Here is a 15,246-nt window from a genome sequence, read left to right as displayed (position 1 = left end):
ATGTGGTGGGGTTAAATTGGGGTAGAGCCGTGTGAGGTAAATTGGATGGGGGGTACATTGGAGTGGAATGGGGTAGATTGAAGTGCAGTAGATTGGGGTGGAGGGGGGTGGCGTGAGGTGGATTGGGGTAGACGAGTGGGGTAAATTGGATTGCAGTGATGTAGATTGGAGTGGAGTAGGGTATATCTGAGTGGGATGGAGTGGGGTAGTTTGGGCTAGATTGGAGCTTTGAGTGGGGTAGTTTGGGGAAGAGTGTGGTGGGGTAGTGTATAGTGGTGTGGAGTGGGGAGATTAGAGTGGAGTAGATTGGGTTGGTATAGGGTATAGTGGAGGCAGTAGATTGGCTAATTTGGTGTGGGATAGTTTGAAGTAGAGAGGGGTAGATTGGCGTGGAGTTGAGGGGAATACATTGGAGTGTAGTAGGTATTTGAATGAGTAGATTGGAGTGGGGTAAATAGTGGTAGATTGGAGTGGGGTAGGGTAGATTGGAGTGGAGTGAAGTAGATTGGGTTAGAGTGGGGCTGATTGAGTGGGGTGATGATGAATGGGGTAGATTGGAGTGGAATAGATTGGGTAGATTGCAGAAGATGGTGTTATTTGGAGTGGATTTAGGTAGATTGGAGTGGAATAGATTGTGGCAGATTGGAGTGGAGTGTGGCAAGTGGTGTTTATCAGAGGGGCGTAGAGTGGAGGGCCGTGGCATGTCGTAGAGTGTGTTAAAGTGGAGGGGCATAGAGTGGAGTAGACAGTAGAAAGAACAGCAATTTACTCAGCTTTAGGAAACAACTCAAAAACCCAACTGTTTGTTTAAGCTCCTTGTATCAGAGTCAACCGGACCTCAGAGCTGGGAAGCCTGTCCGGGTAGCCATGAGCTTAACAAATACTTTGAATTGAATTGGGGTGGCATGTCATGGAGTGGCGTGACATACAGTGGAAGGGCATTCAATGAAATAGAGTGGTGTAAAGTGGAATGGCTTAGTGTGGAGTATGCATAGTGTGGAAACACACTGCGATTAGACAACACATTTTCAGTTGAAATGACCATTACATTTGCACAGACATACAGGTTTACTGAACACAAGCGTTAATGTTTGGAAATATCATCACCTAGTAAATTACTGTTTTACACAAAATAAAAGAGCCACCAACGACAGACAGAGGTTAAGCACTTAAATTCCCAAGTATAGTTATATCATCTTTTGATGGCCAGTTATCATGCTGCTCCTCATGTGACTCCAAATTGAGAGTGCAATTATTATGAAGCCTCTTATAATCTAGAACTTACCTATGACGATATTCACTATGCCGCTATATACCTTTGATGAATACATTGGGATACATATGTGATGAACTTTGCGCGGTTTACGGACGCTTTGGCTATTATTAAGTTGCTGTGGCGAAATTAGCCGCATCTCGTTTGATCTTTAGCCCTGAAGAAGTCCCCTGGCAAAAAGGACGAAACGCGTTGGCTGTTTGCCGATTAAATTTGGAATAAACTTGAAATATCAACGGATAATATTTGTGGATCTGAATGACTCTTGTATTGAGTGCACCTTCCTTATGTTTGTGAACTTAGTAAATTACTGTGTTTTGATAGTATTCAAATATTTGTTTCCGCCACTGAAATGTGCCTCATTTGTACAAATTCTGATGTATTCTGAAATATCCGCACAGTTCATTTTTGTAGTCTGCTTGAAAAAATAACATCCTACAGCCGCTCCTATCACATGGATACCAAGCAGGATTGTCAAATAAAGTCTTTCTCTTTGAAGTCAGAGAAAGAAAAGTAAACACCAAGCTCCCTCGGAAGATGGAGCCTGACATTTGACCTCAGTCTTTGAATGCACAGCAGTTGTGGCAAGATAAGACCAAAAATTGAAGGCCTGTTTACAGAAAGCGAGTGCTCGAAAGGGTACAGTAAACAAGGTATTGCTCCACAGGAGGGACATACACAAGCTTGACAGCCTAAAGTAAATATTGCCAGCAAATAGAAAGTAAGCAACTGTGAGTTACAAACCACAAAGCCAATAGTAGGTAATGGGCAAAATGCATTCCCAGGGAAGTTTTCCGAATGCCCACAAGATGTCTGGTAGGCTTCGACCTAAAAAAGATGCGTGTGATCGCTACTTCTGGAAGAGTCTTCGTAATCGCTGTTTGGGTTAAATGGTGTGATCTGGCTGAAAATAATTGAGTTTCTCTCTCTATAAGAGATTAATTGGTAATTCACTTTAATTAGATACTTCCTTGTGTCATTGAGCCACCAGAGTGGATTCTGTAACCTAAAATGTTAAAGCATATTCTAGGTCATGTTCTTTTAACAAGTGTCTAAAGATATATAAAATAGTCCTGTGTTAACGTGCAATCTGCCCCTTTGTAGGTTCGAGCATGCACTAGTGAGACGCTGTTGTTAACAAAAAGGACTTGGAGTCTGCCCGTTGCTTACGATTTGTTGGCTTGCGTGGCACTTTTCTTTACAGCCTCGTAGTTCACGGCAGACGTAAGGTCATTTCTGTTCCTGTCAGTGGAGTAGGAACCAAGCACTGATTGACTCAACGTAATCAGTGCCTGTCAGCTGTAGCCGTGATAGAGGTACTATTTTTTTCTTTTTAACTTTTACTGCCCTGCAAACAGTGGCGTGTGACTGGCAAAAACGTGCCCACCATGACAAACAAAATTGCTAAGATTTTCTTTGTATAGTTAACTTTCTTTTATTTTGCCAAGTCTTTTGTTCTCACTTTGCATTTATGTTTTTTGTTTTGGTTCCTGGGTGTTGGTCTAAAAAGAGGAGTATTGTTTCTTTCTAATGTGTTATTTCTGAAATGATGCTTTAACATATAATCTTTCAGTACACTTCAATCCACCCCACTCCAATCTGCCCCACTCCAGTCCACGCTAATCCACTCCACTCCACCTCACCCCACACCAATCTGCTACACTCAATCCAATCTACCCTAGACCAATCTAATCCATCCCACTACATTCCGAACCACTCACCCCAATCCAATCAGCGCCCCTCCAATCTAAAACAATCTGCCCCACTCCAGTCCAAAACAATCTGCCCCACTCCAGAACAATCTGCCCCACGCCAATCTTCCGCACTCCAATCTGCCCCACTCAAATCCAAAATAATCTGCCCTACTCTAATCCAATCCACCCCAGACCAATCCAAACTATTCCCGCCAATCCATACCAATTCCGCTCCAATCCACCACACTCCAATCTGCCCAACTCAAGATTGTCCCACTACAAAACAATCTCCTCACTCCAATCCAACACTATCTGCCCCACTCTAATCTTCTGCACTCCAATCTGCCCCACTCAAATCCAAAACAATCTCCCCACTCCAGTCCAAAACAATCTCCCCCACTCAATCCAAAGCAGCCTGCCTCACTTCAGTCTCCTATCTCCAATCCAAAACATTCTGCTCCATTTTAACGCAAAACAATCTGTCCCACTTCGATCCAAAACAATCCACTTCACTCTAGTCTGCCCCACTCCAATCCAACCCACCTCACCCCAATCCACCTCTCCCTAATCCAATCCACCTCACCCCAGTTCAGTCCACCTGAATCCAGTTTGCCCCACCCCTCACCAATCCAGTACACCTCACGCCTATCCAATCCACCCCCCACTGCAGTCCAGTTTACTCCAATCCACCCCAGGACAATTCAATTCACTCCACTCCAGACCTCCACACTCAATTCCACCCCACCCCACTCTACCCCATCCCACTCTACCCCATCCCACTCCATCCCACCCCACTCCAATCCACACCACCCTACTCCAGTCCACACCACCCAAACTAATCCACCACATTTCAGTCCACCCCATACCAGTCCAAATCACCCCTCTCTAATCCAATCTACCCCAATCCAATCCACCCTAATCCAGTTCAGTCCACCCCACTCCAGTCCAATCTACCCCACTCCAGTCCAATCTACCTCGTCAAATCCAATCCATCCCCCTCATCGCAATTCCATTTCACTCCAAACCACCCTACTGTAATCTGATCCATCCCAATCCAATTCACCCCACCCTAAACCAATTCATTCCACTCCACCCCAATCCAATCCAGTGCACCCCATTTCAATCCACCCCACTCCCATCCACCCACTCCACTCCAATCCACTCCATTCTATCTCACCCATCCCCAGTCTACTCCAGCTCACCCCAATCTATTCCAACCCACTCCACTCAAGAGCACTCCACTGCACTCTGCGACACTGCACTCTGACACTCTGCCACTGAACCACTGTACTCTGCTCCCCTCTACTCAACTCTACAACACTCCACTCACTAACTTTTAGCCATGGTGAACAGCAGCCATACTGGTGTACAACTTGGCAAAAAACTAATTTCCAAGCCAATATCTCTTATATAGGCAAGACCTATTGGCTTTGTTAATGATTGTTTGTACACGGTTTAGCCGCCGGGTCAGTGAAGGCTGTCGAGGCCTAATTTTGCTCTTCAAAATAAAGGTTACTTTGCGTGATTTCCAGGCTGCTTTTCTCATCCAGAAAAAACGTCAGTTGAAACAAGCACTTGCAATGTAAATAGGTATCGCATTTGTGAGTTAAAGCTATTGACATTGTAAATGGCAATGTTTTTTACCAACACGTTTTTTTTTTTGGAGTGAATGTATGTAGTGTGCAAAATCCCTTGGAAAGGTCCTGCATTTCGAAATAAATATATTGAAAAATACACAAAGGGTGGATTGTGTCAACAATTGCTTGCCACGTACCTCATGGGTGAAGTGTTGCCACACATGCATACCGTGGTGCTTTACTAATGCGAAACTCATTAATATAAGTAGTGCTTACAGACTAACCAACGCGATCGGGATCGGAGCATGTGAATCCGAATCCCGGCTTCTCTTTCATTTTCTAGACTATTTGACTCACTCTCCTGCGACTTGGTTGTCCCCCAAACACTGGGAGGCAATGAAGTTTGCCAGGGGGCAGGGGGGCTTCCGGGGTACATGAAAATGTATTCATTGCCTAGTTGTCAAAGGTTGCCCAGTGCTATTAGTTAAAAGTGTGCAAATTTCATTACGATATTAAGAGTACTTTACTTGCATCTATGAGAAAATCGACATTAACTAAACAAAATGCCAGAATACGGGTCAGTTTTCACAGCTTTTTAGACCGTACTAGTTGCTTAGTTTCATTGCAGTAATATTTGTATTTACTCTTTTACACAGCATCCAAAGTAGGTTACCTAACCCCAAAGCCCGAGTTGTTAAATGACTCATAGAAGGGAGTGTTTTACAGTTGAGCAAATGTGTCCAAATGTAATTTTGGTAGTGCCATGGAATGATCAGCCAATGAGGTACTCGATGAGCAGGTATTTAACAACACGTTCAAAACGTACGGTATTGTGGCTGTTGCTTGTTTGTACACAACCACCTCTCTGAATGTGTTTATTAACACATAGCTTCATCTACCAGACAGTGCTCACAGAGGGGCGACTAAAGCATAGAGCAAAATGTATTAATTTATCCTGAGTGTGAAAGCACCCTGAAGGCTTAGGTGCTCACCCGGAGAGGCTAGGGATCCCAGCGCTTCTACAGACTCTGCCGTGCTCCTCTGCACCAGCAGGGCACAGTTCAGAATCTGCCGCTTCTGCTAAGAATAGGTGAGGTGGATGAGGTTGGGGCATGCGGGAGTTGCCGGCAGATTTCATGGTTATTGAAAGTGATGATTCTGACGTGAGGCACTGGAGACTAACTTTGTCTGTTTGTCTGCACCAGTCTATTTCTCTACCATCTACCGGGCTCACTGTCATGTATCCATTAATCTCTCTTTGTTAGAGGTGCGCGAGCCAATATATTAACAGGTAGAGCCAGCCGGAGACAAGCCAAGCGTATACGAGCCAGTGGGCGAGCCGTGAAAATGATTGGCTTGTTAATCATACAGTAAACATGATATAAATGTGCGATAATGTTTCTTCAGAAATTGTTTTTCTTTAGCGCGTCACCTCAGTACACAAGATTATAGCACTGAATTGAGAGGAAGTTATTAAAAGTGCTCGTTTTAAGCATGAGTTAAAACACTGCCGCTCCTCCCGCCCAACAACAATGCCATTTGTGAACTAAGAGGCATCAGTTGCCATGCATACCCCGAAAGTTGCCTGGAGTCTTATTATATTTAGAGTAACATTAAAATCTAGTTCATTAAATACAAGAAGTTTTTGTACAGCACACATCTTGAACACGCATATTTCAAGGTGGCAATAATAAAGATAAAAACGGAAGTGCCGGCAGGCAAGAAAACATGAACGGGAGTCGGGGGGAGGGTGAGAAGTCACAGACTAAGGGAGGGGGCGGTGGGGTGGGGAGACAGGGAAGAAAATAGTGTTAGTAGTAAAGGGGCCAATAGCCGTGGAAGGATACAAATGATGAATGAGAAGGGACTAACAAGCCTCAAACCAATCGGAAGGCAGCATTTAAGACAAAAGCCAATGGGCTGAGAGTGGGCAGAGCTTCCACAAAACTTCCACACTACAGTATATACTGTATGTCTCGCAAAGCGATGGTAGCGCATTCACGCTGCAACGCTAGGCAAAACCTAATGAAAAACCGACTGAAGCCTTCCCTTGTCCGTAAACGCTCCCTTTCATTTTTTATTTTTATTAAATATGTATGTTAAAAGGAATCTTCCCATATCTTGGCTTACAGTCTAAGTGAATGTAATTGGGACGGGACTGAATTTCCCTGTGTATTTTAAAATGCATAAGTTAAACTGTAAGGAACAATTCTTACACTCGAATGCTTTTGAACTTAACAGAGAAGGCGATCCCCAGCACGATGCTTTTGTTCCTTATAGCACATTATAAAGTTGAGGTGAATATGGAAAGCCCTAGTGTTGTAGTAACAATTTTTTTTTTTAAATTGACGCTTACTTCGTTTGCTGAAAACATTTTTGTGCAGATAATCAGATCTAGGATTTAAATCTGCTTTCTCATTGTCGCAACCAGGCACCACAAATGGTCCGGCGGCTGAAAATCTTATTTCTTCACCTGGAAATAATTAAATAAATCATCCGTTTTGAAGTAGTTAAATTTCATTTTTATTTTTTATTTTCACTTTCCAAAAGGGCAGCTATGTGAACATAAAAATATTCTCACACCAAAAGCAGTTGTTGTCAAGACTAATCAAACCAAAGTATTTTAGTACTACTGCAGTTACATAATGTAACTATTTTTTCCCTCCAGATTAATCGCGAGAGCTGGTGTTCTGTAGAACCTTGTCCAGACCCTCAACTGCTGCAAAACAAGAACATAAATGAGTCTACAGGTAAGCAACAACCACATGTAGTCTCAGTGTTTCAATGGGAAAAAGTAAGATAAAATGTTACAGTATACCTAAATATTGTCTGTAAAGTTATTTAATTGTATATTTTTGAGGTGAATAAACAGTTCTTACTTACATAAGATTTTCTCATTAACGTATTAGCGATTTGTGTTTTCATATAAACACACCCCTCAATAGGCAACATGCTAATTAAGAAATGTTTGTCTTTAAGGTGTACATTTTTTCAACAAAAACGTATTTTAATATGTGGAACAAGTGTATATGTAGGAAGCATGCATTGATTCCACTAACGACCTGTTTACCTTAAAATAGCTTTGTAGCTACGACTTTTCATAGGTAATATTGGATAGACCAGTATCCTAAATGTAGATTTGAGTAGGCTATACATTTCCTATTTTTTTTAATAAAGCAACACAATATTATTTTCTTGTAAAGTACAAACATGTAAGATGGCAATCCATATTACCCTCAATATAGGATGTCATGCTTGTGACGTCTGTGAAAAGGATTGTGTAGACATTCATTCCACTTCTTCTTATAGGTGGACAGTATCCATATATTATGTTTGCTTAAAGCAGGATTGCTTCATATGCAAGAAACTCGGAGTGTAGAGTTGATGCCTCTTTAAGCGGTGGCTAAATAGATATATTACATTCTATAGAAATTTATGCTGGTGGTTTGAAAAGCATAACAATTTAGTTGAAAGAAACTATGCCTTCTAGATTTTCTGGATCGTCGATATAGCAAAACACGCTGTATGGTAGGGCATATGTTTGAATGCAGCTAAGAGGACATCTGTGTTTTTTGTGAAACATTTGCATGGTTAATAATAACTGGCCATTTGTGGCTAAAGTGCGAATATGTCATGTACTATTTATTCAAGGTCTCAACATCGTTTTTGACCTCTTCCGGAGAAAGAGTATATATTTATATTTATACCACATAGGAACGTCACAACACTTGGGCATAGATTCTCATAATATGCCTCAAACACTGTGAACTGAACACCTTGTAGTGAGGTGCAAGTGCTCCGAGTATTTCAATTCAGAGCTTTGACGCAGTGGTTCATTCAAAATTTCATATGACCTGCTAGTGCTAAGATGTAACAGACAGGGAAGTCTTGAAGCACAAATAATGCAAGATCAAATCCTTAGCTTACTGCTGATTTGCTGGCTTATGTTTCTTCTGAGGGGCATGGATTTGCTACAGCCGCATTCTTAAGAGTATACAAATTTGTTTTAATTAACTTAAAAGCACAGTCTCTAAAATAAACTTGTTCTACATCTAGACTGTCTACCAGTGTGTTTTTGGAGTACCTTCTTGAGGCATATTGGTATACAGGAGTAATCTTAAGGGACTTGTGGTGAAATGCTCATCCAATTTATTATTTTACTGCATGAATTCTTTTCCAGGACAGGCTTTTGCTATAATTGCTACTATACCATTATGTTTTGGTAGTGCTGAAAGTAAATTCAAGTAAACTGTGTCGGGTAAGGCTCTCAGACACATGGTGGCTTGACTATTAACATGTGCAGAGTTCAGTCTGAACAGTAGGCCTGTTGCCAGGGTTTTAGTTTCAGCACTGCAACACTTTTTCTTTTATAGTTAAGCACTAAATACATATATTTACTTGAGCACTTGGGTATCACTTGATACAGTCATTTCTTTTCAAGTGTGTGCTCTTTTCCTATAGTTAAAGTCTGCATTTAATTCTAATAGAATACACCGCATACCAATGCTACTATTGGAAGCGCCGTACGATCTTAAGTCCTCTGGTATTAATTCATCATAATGGTTTTTAAAAAATCCTGTTATCTCATGATTTCACTCTCTTCCTTCACACTGGTAATTGTCCATCTCCAATTGAGATTCACTTGAGTGTCTCCAAATTGAGTCAAGTTTTTTAGGGAGGTATCTCATTGGTGAAAGGTGCCTGCTGTTTAGGTGCTTTCCTCTCATAGAAACCTCAGCCATTGGGACGTCTGTTGGTATGGCAGTTTAAAAGTTATTTCTAGTGTATTATGTTGCTGCTATCTCTGTCTGAATGTATTCCTATGTTCCTCACCTGCCACAGGCATCATGTCTGTGATTACTACTACATTAATTTTTTTATGGGCAATGTTGGGGTTAAAAGATACTCCTGTTTCGGTTCAGGTAGGATTATTCCTTCAGCTTTTTCTTCCGAGGTATATGTGCCAATAACATAATTCTGTTTACTTTGATTTATTTAGACATTGATGTAGGCATTATACCAGTCAGTAGTATCATATGTGATTGGATGCTTATGGCAACGTTTGTTACATCTTGTGGTCAAAAACATTTATTGTTGTCAGAGCTGACTGAAAAGTCACCTGCATGATGTCATTTACTCTTGCCCGGAGTGCTTAACTGTACTGTTGTCTGCATCCCTAATGCTGATTTTTATTGTCATAGTCACTACAAATCATGTTTGTGAGCTATAACATAGACCTTTCTCACGAATTGCAGTTTTGTTGGACTGGAAAGGGCGCCCAAAGCACTACCATCATAGTGGTGGAAGGCTACTGCTTTCACCAAGAGCCAAGCAACACAAGAGCGGTAGTGGCAGCATACTGTATAGTGATCAGTAGGAGTGAACATGTGCTTTTCACCCTATGTCACTGGAGTGAGGTCTACAGGCTCATTCACCTTTTTAAAAGTTCGGCTTCGGTTTGCTTAATTCCACCTTGGCCTACATCGGTGTCGGCGTGCGGGTGTGGCGGGCTGGAAAGTCAGACGAGGAGGCCAGATATAGTGGGCTATAGTGTAGCTTTAATGAATACAACTTCCGTTTATACGGGTTTGAGGATTTTAGGGGTAGCTGGGGAAGGCTCCCTCGTCGTGGTCGTCGGGGTCGGCACTTCCGGGACGGCTCTCCTCCGTTCTTGGTTGCAACCGGTGATGGTAAATCGGGCGGGTGCTCCTCGGAGGACCGGAAGAGAAAGAAAGAGGAGCCGTTAGTCCTGCCGGGACTCAGATGAAGATACTGTCCCCGAGACCAAAAGGTGAAGAGGAGGAAACAGACCGTGTGGGAAAAGGGGCAAGAAGGGGAAAGGCAAGGGGTTGGTACAGGAAAGGTGTTCTGAAAGGGTCGTGAGAAAACCTATGTACACAGTGCAGGGTGCTGTATACAATTTACAAGGTGGCTGCCTGTGATTGCAAAGAGAGAGGGACTCTATATACAAGGGGGGGGGGTTTCGTATGTACACAGAGCACCTAACGGACTGAGGGTATGGTGGAAGGTACTCACGCGCTGCGCCGTAACTCTCCTCCGAGTTACGGCCGCTCTTCAGCTACCTCCGTGGGACTCCACCAGTCTTCCGACCACTCCTCGAGTTCTCCGCTTCCGTCTTCTTTTCCCGCGGTATCGCCAGCCGAGAGTTCCTGCCACGATCCTTCGACCCCTTCAGTCTCTTCGATTCCGCCTTTTCTGTGGTCGTCTGGTTGCAGGTGGGCGGGACTTCCGGGGTATCGGGCGAGTCCTTTCACTCCTGATTGGACCCTGAAAGAGAGAGAGGGGTGGGGTCTCCGTTGTCATGGACGCTTTGGTGATCCTTCGGTTTTGTGGGTCCTGGAAGGGATAGCGTGGTAAAGGAGGTAATCCGGGCGGTGTGCGTGAGGGGTTGGGGACCGGGGGAAAGGATCCATCACATCCCCTTCCCCTAGGTGTCTTTCGTGTACCGGGTGGGGACATGGGATAGCAGGACAGGTAGTCCGCGTTTACTTGGTCTGCCCCTTTTCGGTGTACTGTGGTGAAGCGATAGGGTTGTAGTGCAAGGAACCAGCGAAGGACCCGGTCGTTATGTCCTTTGTTCCGGGCCATCCATTCCAGGGGGGCATGGTCGGTGTAAATGGTGAATTCTTGACCCTCTAAATAGTAGCGGAGACTTTCTACTGCCCACTTAATCGCCAGGGCTTCTTTTTCTACCACAGCATAATTGCGTTCTCGGGGAAATAACTTCCTGCTGAGGTAGAGAATGGGTTTCTCGTTACCAAACGGGTCCTTTTGGGATAATACCGCCCCCAACCCCTGTTCCGAGGCGTCTGTCTGCAAAAGGAAGGCCCGTGTGTAATCAGGGCTCACAAGTACGGGACCAGAGGTCAAAGCATGTTTGAGGTCAGAAAAGGCCTCCCATAACAAGGGTGTTGGGTTTCGGAGCAATGTCTCCGTGGCTGTGGATTTTTTTAACAGGTCTGTGAGAGGGGCTGCTCTTTGTGAAAAATTAGGTACAAACCTCCGATAATACCCCAGGAGGCCTAGGAATGCACGAAGGTCTTTTTTTGTCTTCGGGAAGGGGAGGGAATGGATGGCTTCGGTTTTGGTATGTTGGGGTCGGATGAGGCCCTCCCCTAGGAGGTATCCCAGATATTGTACTGTTTGCGCAGCCAGGGTGGTTTTGGCGGGATTGATCGTGAAGCCATATGACCCCAGGGAGGTGATGACCTTGTGAAGGTGGTCCAAGTGTTGTTCCCAGCTATCATTATAGATGATTATGTCGTCTAGGTATGCCCCCGCATACTGGGTATGGGGTCTTAAGACGTGGTTCATGGCTCGTTGAAATGTAGCGGGGGCACCGTGAAGGCCGAACGGGAGAACAAGGAACTGGTACAACCCCTCAGGGGTGGAAAACGCTGTTTTCTTCCTGTCCTCTTGCCTGAGGGGTATCTGCCAATACCCTTTACAGAGGTCTAGCGTGGAGATGAACTGTGCCTTTCCAATGCGTTCGATCATCTCGTCGACGCGTGGCAGAGGATATGTGTCAAATGATGAAATTTTGTTGACTTCCCGGAAGTCAATGCAAAATCTGACTGACCCGTCAGGTTTGGGAACGAGGACGATTGGAGAGTTCCAATCGCTCACTGAGGGTTCTATTATGCCCATCTGCAGCATTAGTTCTGTTTCTTTTTTTATAGTCGCCCGACGGGCTTCAGGGACTCGCTATGGCCTTTGTCTGACCACCTTCCCGGGTATAGTGGGTATGGTGTGTTCGGTGATGGTCGTATGACCCGGTACCGAGGAAAACACCTGACGTAAGGGGTATAGGCGATTTTTGAGGTCATGACAGTGTTGGGGTGGTAGCCCCGAATCTATACAGGTGGCAAAGGAAAGAGGTACCTGCTCTATGGTGGTAGAGAGGACGGGACGTGGGCCTTCCCATTTTTTTAGCAGATTCACGTGAAAGATCTGTTTGGTGGCTCGTGTAGGATCCAGTTCTATCTCATAAGTGACAGGGGTTATCTGTCGAAGCACGGAATACGGGCCCTGCCACTGCCCTAGGAGTTTGTGATCGGAGGATGGCATCATCAACAGAACCAAATCCCCCACGGAGAAGTTCCGGGTTTTTGTTCCCTTGTCATACTGTACTTTCTGTTTATTCTGGGCGTTTTCCAGGTTTTGGTGTACGATGTCTCTCATCATTGCCAAGTGGGTTTGCAGGTTGGTTATGTATTCTGGGAGGGGGCGAGTGCGGTTGGGTTCGGCTTCCCAGGCTTCCTGGGCCATGTCTAACAGGGTACGTGGTGGCCGGCCATATAGCAACTCATAGGGCGAATAGCCGGTGCAACTCTGGGTTTTGCAACGTATAGCGAACAACGCTAGGGGCAGCATATCTTCCCACCTTTTGGCTTCCAACCCCAATAACTTCTTCAGTGTTTGTTTCAATGTGGCATTATAACGCTCCACCAGCCCATCAGTCTGTGGGTGGTATGCCGAAGTCCGGATCTGTTTGATCCCCAGTTGTGAGCAGACCTGTCTCATTAAGGCCGATACAAAGGGGGCGCCCTGATCGGTTAGGATCTCTCGGGGAAATCCTACCCGAGAGAATACTGAGATGAGGGCTTTCGCTATGTTCTGGGTAGTCGGTTGTTGCAGGGGCAAGGCCTCCGGGAAGCGCGTGGCGTAGTCCACGAGGACTAGGGCATAGCGACAGCCGCTGCGAGAGGGCAACAAGGGGCCTATGATGTCCATCCCTACTCTACTAAACGGGATGTCAATGATAGGGAGAGGTTGCAGGGGTACCCGAGGGGGTCGATATCTGCTGTTTTTTTGACACACCGGGCACTCCCTGCAGTATGTTTTGACTTGTTGGTGGACCCCGGGCCAGTAGAATATCTCCAGAATGGTTTGGCTGGTTTTTTTGTCACCAAAATGTCCACCCAGGAGATGGCTATGGGCGAGAAGCAGGACCTTCTCGCGGAAAGGGCCGGGGATCAGCAGTTGGGCCTTTTGTTGTGCCCCCCCCTTACGGTATAACAACCCCTGTTTTTTGTAGAAGTAGGGACCTACGGTAAGAGGATCCTCGTGCTCTAACGCCTTAGCCCAGGCTTCCTGCAGGACGGGGTCTTCTGGTTGAGCTGCTCTGAATTCTTGGTCTATCTGCCAGGGATGTTCGTCCGGGATCGCTGGGAAGACGTCGACATAGTCCCTTTTCTCCTTCTTTTTCTGTGCTTTAGTTTTCAGGAGCTTGGGTTGAGTTGCTGGAGAGGATAGCCCCTGAGGAAAGGGGGCTTCTTCCCACCATTGGTTGAGGGAATCCGTTGTGTCCTGAAGAAGCCCGGTTAAACCGGGATAGTCACTCCCCAATATGGCTTCTTCTGGAAGCGAGGGAAAAAGCCCTACGGTGAGGGTGGTTCCCGGATCCTTTGGATGTTGGACTTGGACTTGGGTGGTTGGATATCTCTTCGTATCGCCATGCACACATTGAATGGCGACCATACCGGAGGGGGGTTCGACTGGGGTCTGCATGATCTGGGGCCGGAGAACGCTCTGTCGACATCCCGAGTCTGCCAGAGCCGTGCGGGTTTGTCCGTTTATGTTCACGGGTTGGTGGAAGGAGGGCGGGTCAGTACCGGGAACTGAACAAACATAGTTTCGGGCCAGGCCAATCTCCATGGGTTCTTCTTTGTGGGGGCACATTCGAGCGATGTGTCCAAAGCCCCCGCACCCGTAACATTGGGGTCCAGGGTTGGTAGGTCGCGTGGGCATCGGTGTAGGAAACCAAGGGGTCAGGACTGGTCTTTTGGGTAGAAGAGGGCGGAGAGGTCTGAGGCCTGTGGTGAGAGGGGGTTTCTGGGGATGTTCCTCCTTGCCTCGTGGGGTCTCCTGTGCTCGACTGTAGGCACTTGCTATTTCCACGGCGGTATCCAAGGATAGGCGGGCATGCTGACGTACCCACCGTTGGGTCCCGGGGTGTAGAGAGGACAGAAATTGTTCTAGGTGTATCTGTTCTAGGATTTCCTCCTTAGTGGATGTTTCGGGTTTCAGCCACCGAGAGGTCAGGTCCTTGATTCGGAATGACAGGGCTCGGGGAGTCTCTTGTGGTCTTTCTTTGACCTGACGTAACTTCACTCGGTAGGCCTCCGCATCGATGCCCAATCGTTCCAATATGCACGTCTTGATATCCGCATACGGAGTGGTGCCTTGTACGTTGGCTTGTTGATAAGCGGCCTGTAAGTCGCCAGTTAGTAATGGCCCCAGGTAATGACCCCAACGGTCGATAGGCCATGACGCAGCCTGTGCTAACCTTTCAAAATTCGTAAAGAAGAAATCCGGGTCTTCTCCCGGCACGAACTTCTGGAGGACCACCGAGGGCAGTGAGGCTGTTGGTCTCTGTTGCTCCAGAACCGTGGTCAATTTTCCCATGGCTTGTTCGTGGGTGTCTCCCTGGCCTTTCAGGACGTCGTGGAGCTGCCCACGGTCGTTTTCGGCGGTTTTCAGGAAGCGCTCCATCAATGTCCCTAATTGTTCTTGGGAGGCAGCCATCCTCTGTAGTACGGCCTCCATGTCTCCAGCGAATCCCACTTCTGACACCACCTGTCGGCGTGCGGGTGTGGCGGGCTGGAAAGTCAGACGAGGAGGCCAGATATAGTGGGCTATAGTGTAGCTTTAATGAATACAACTTCCGTTTACACGGGTT

General features: G+C 45.8%; 1 protein-coding gene across 12 annotated transcripts in view; it reads left to right on the top strand.

Annotated features, from left to right (window-relative positions):
- The window catches only part of AKAP13 (A-kinase anchoring protein 13), a 1,236,163-nt gene that overhangs the window by 671,984 nt on the left and 548,933 nt on the right, over positions 1-15,246 (top strand). For all 12 annotated transcript variants that reach the window (XM_085644487.1, XM_085644486.1, XM_085644483.1 and 9 more), the window contains exon 10: positions 7,213-7,294. In XM_085644487.1, the coding sequence (XP_085500613.1) occupies positions 7,213-7,294 (82 nt within the window). The remainder of the gene's footprint in view (positions 1-7,212; positions 7,295-15,246) is intronic.

This window comes from Triturus cristatus, chromosome 3_1, assembly GCF_964204655.1.
Source record: "Triturus cristatus chromosome 3_1, aTriCri1.1, whole genome shotgun sequence".
Classification (NCBI taxonomy): domain Eukaryota; kingdom Metazoa; phylum Chordata; class Amphibia; order Caudata; family Salamandridae; genus Triturus; species Triturus cristatus.
This window is presented reverse-complemented; position numbering and strand designations above follow the sequence as displayed.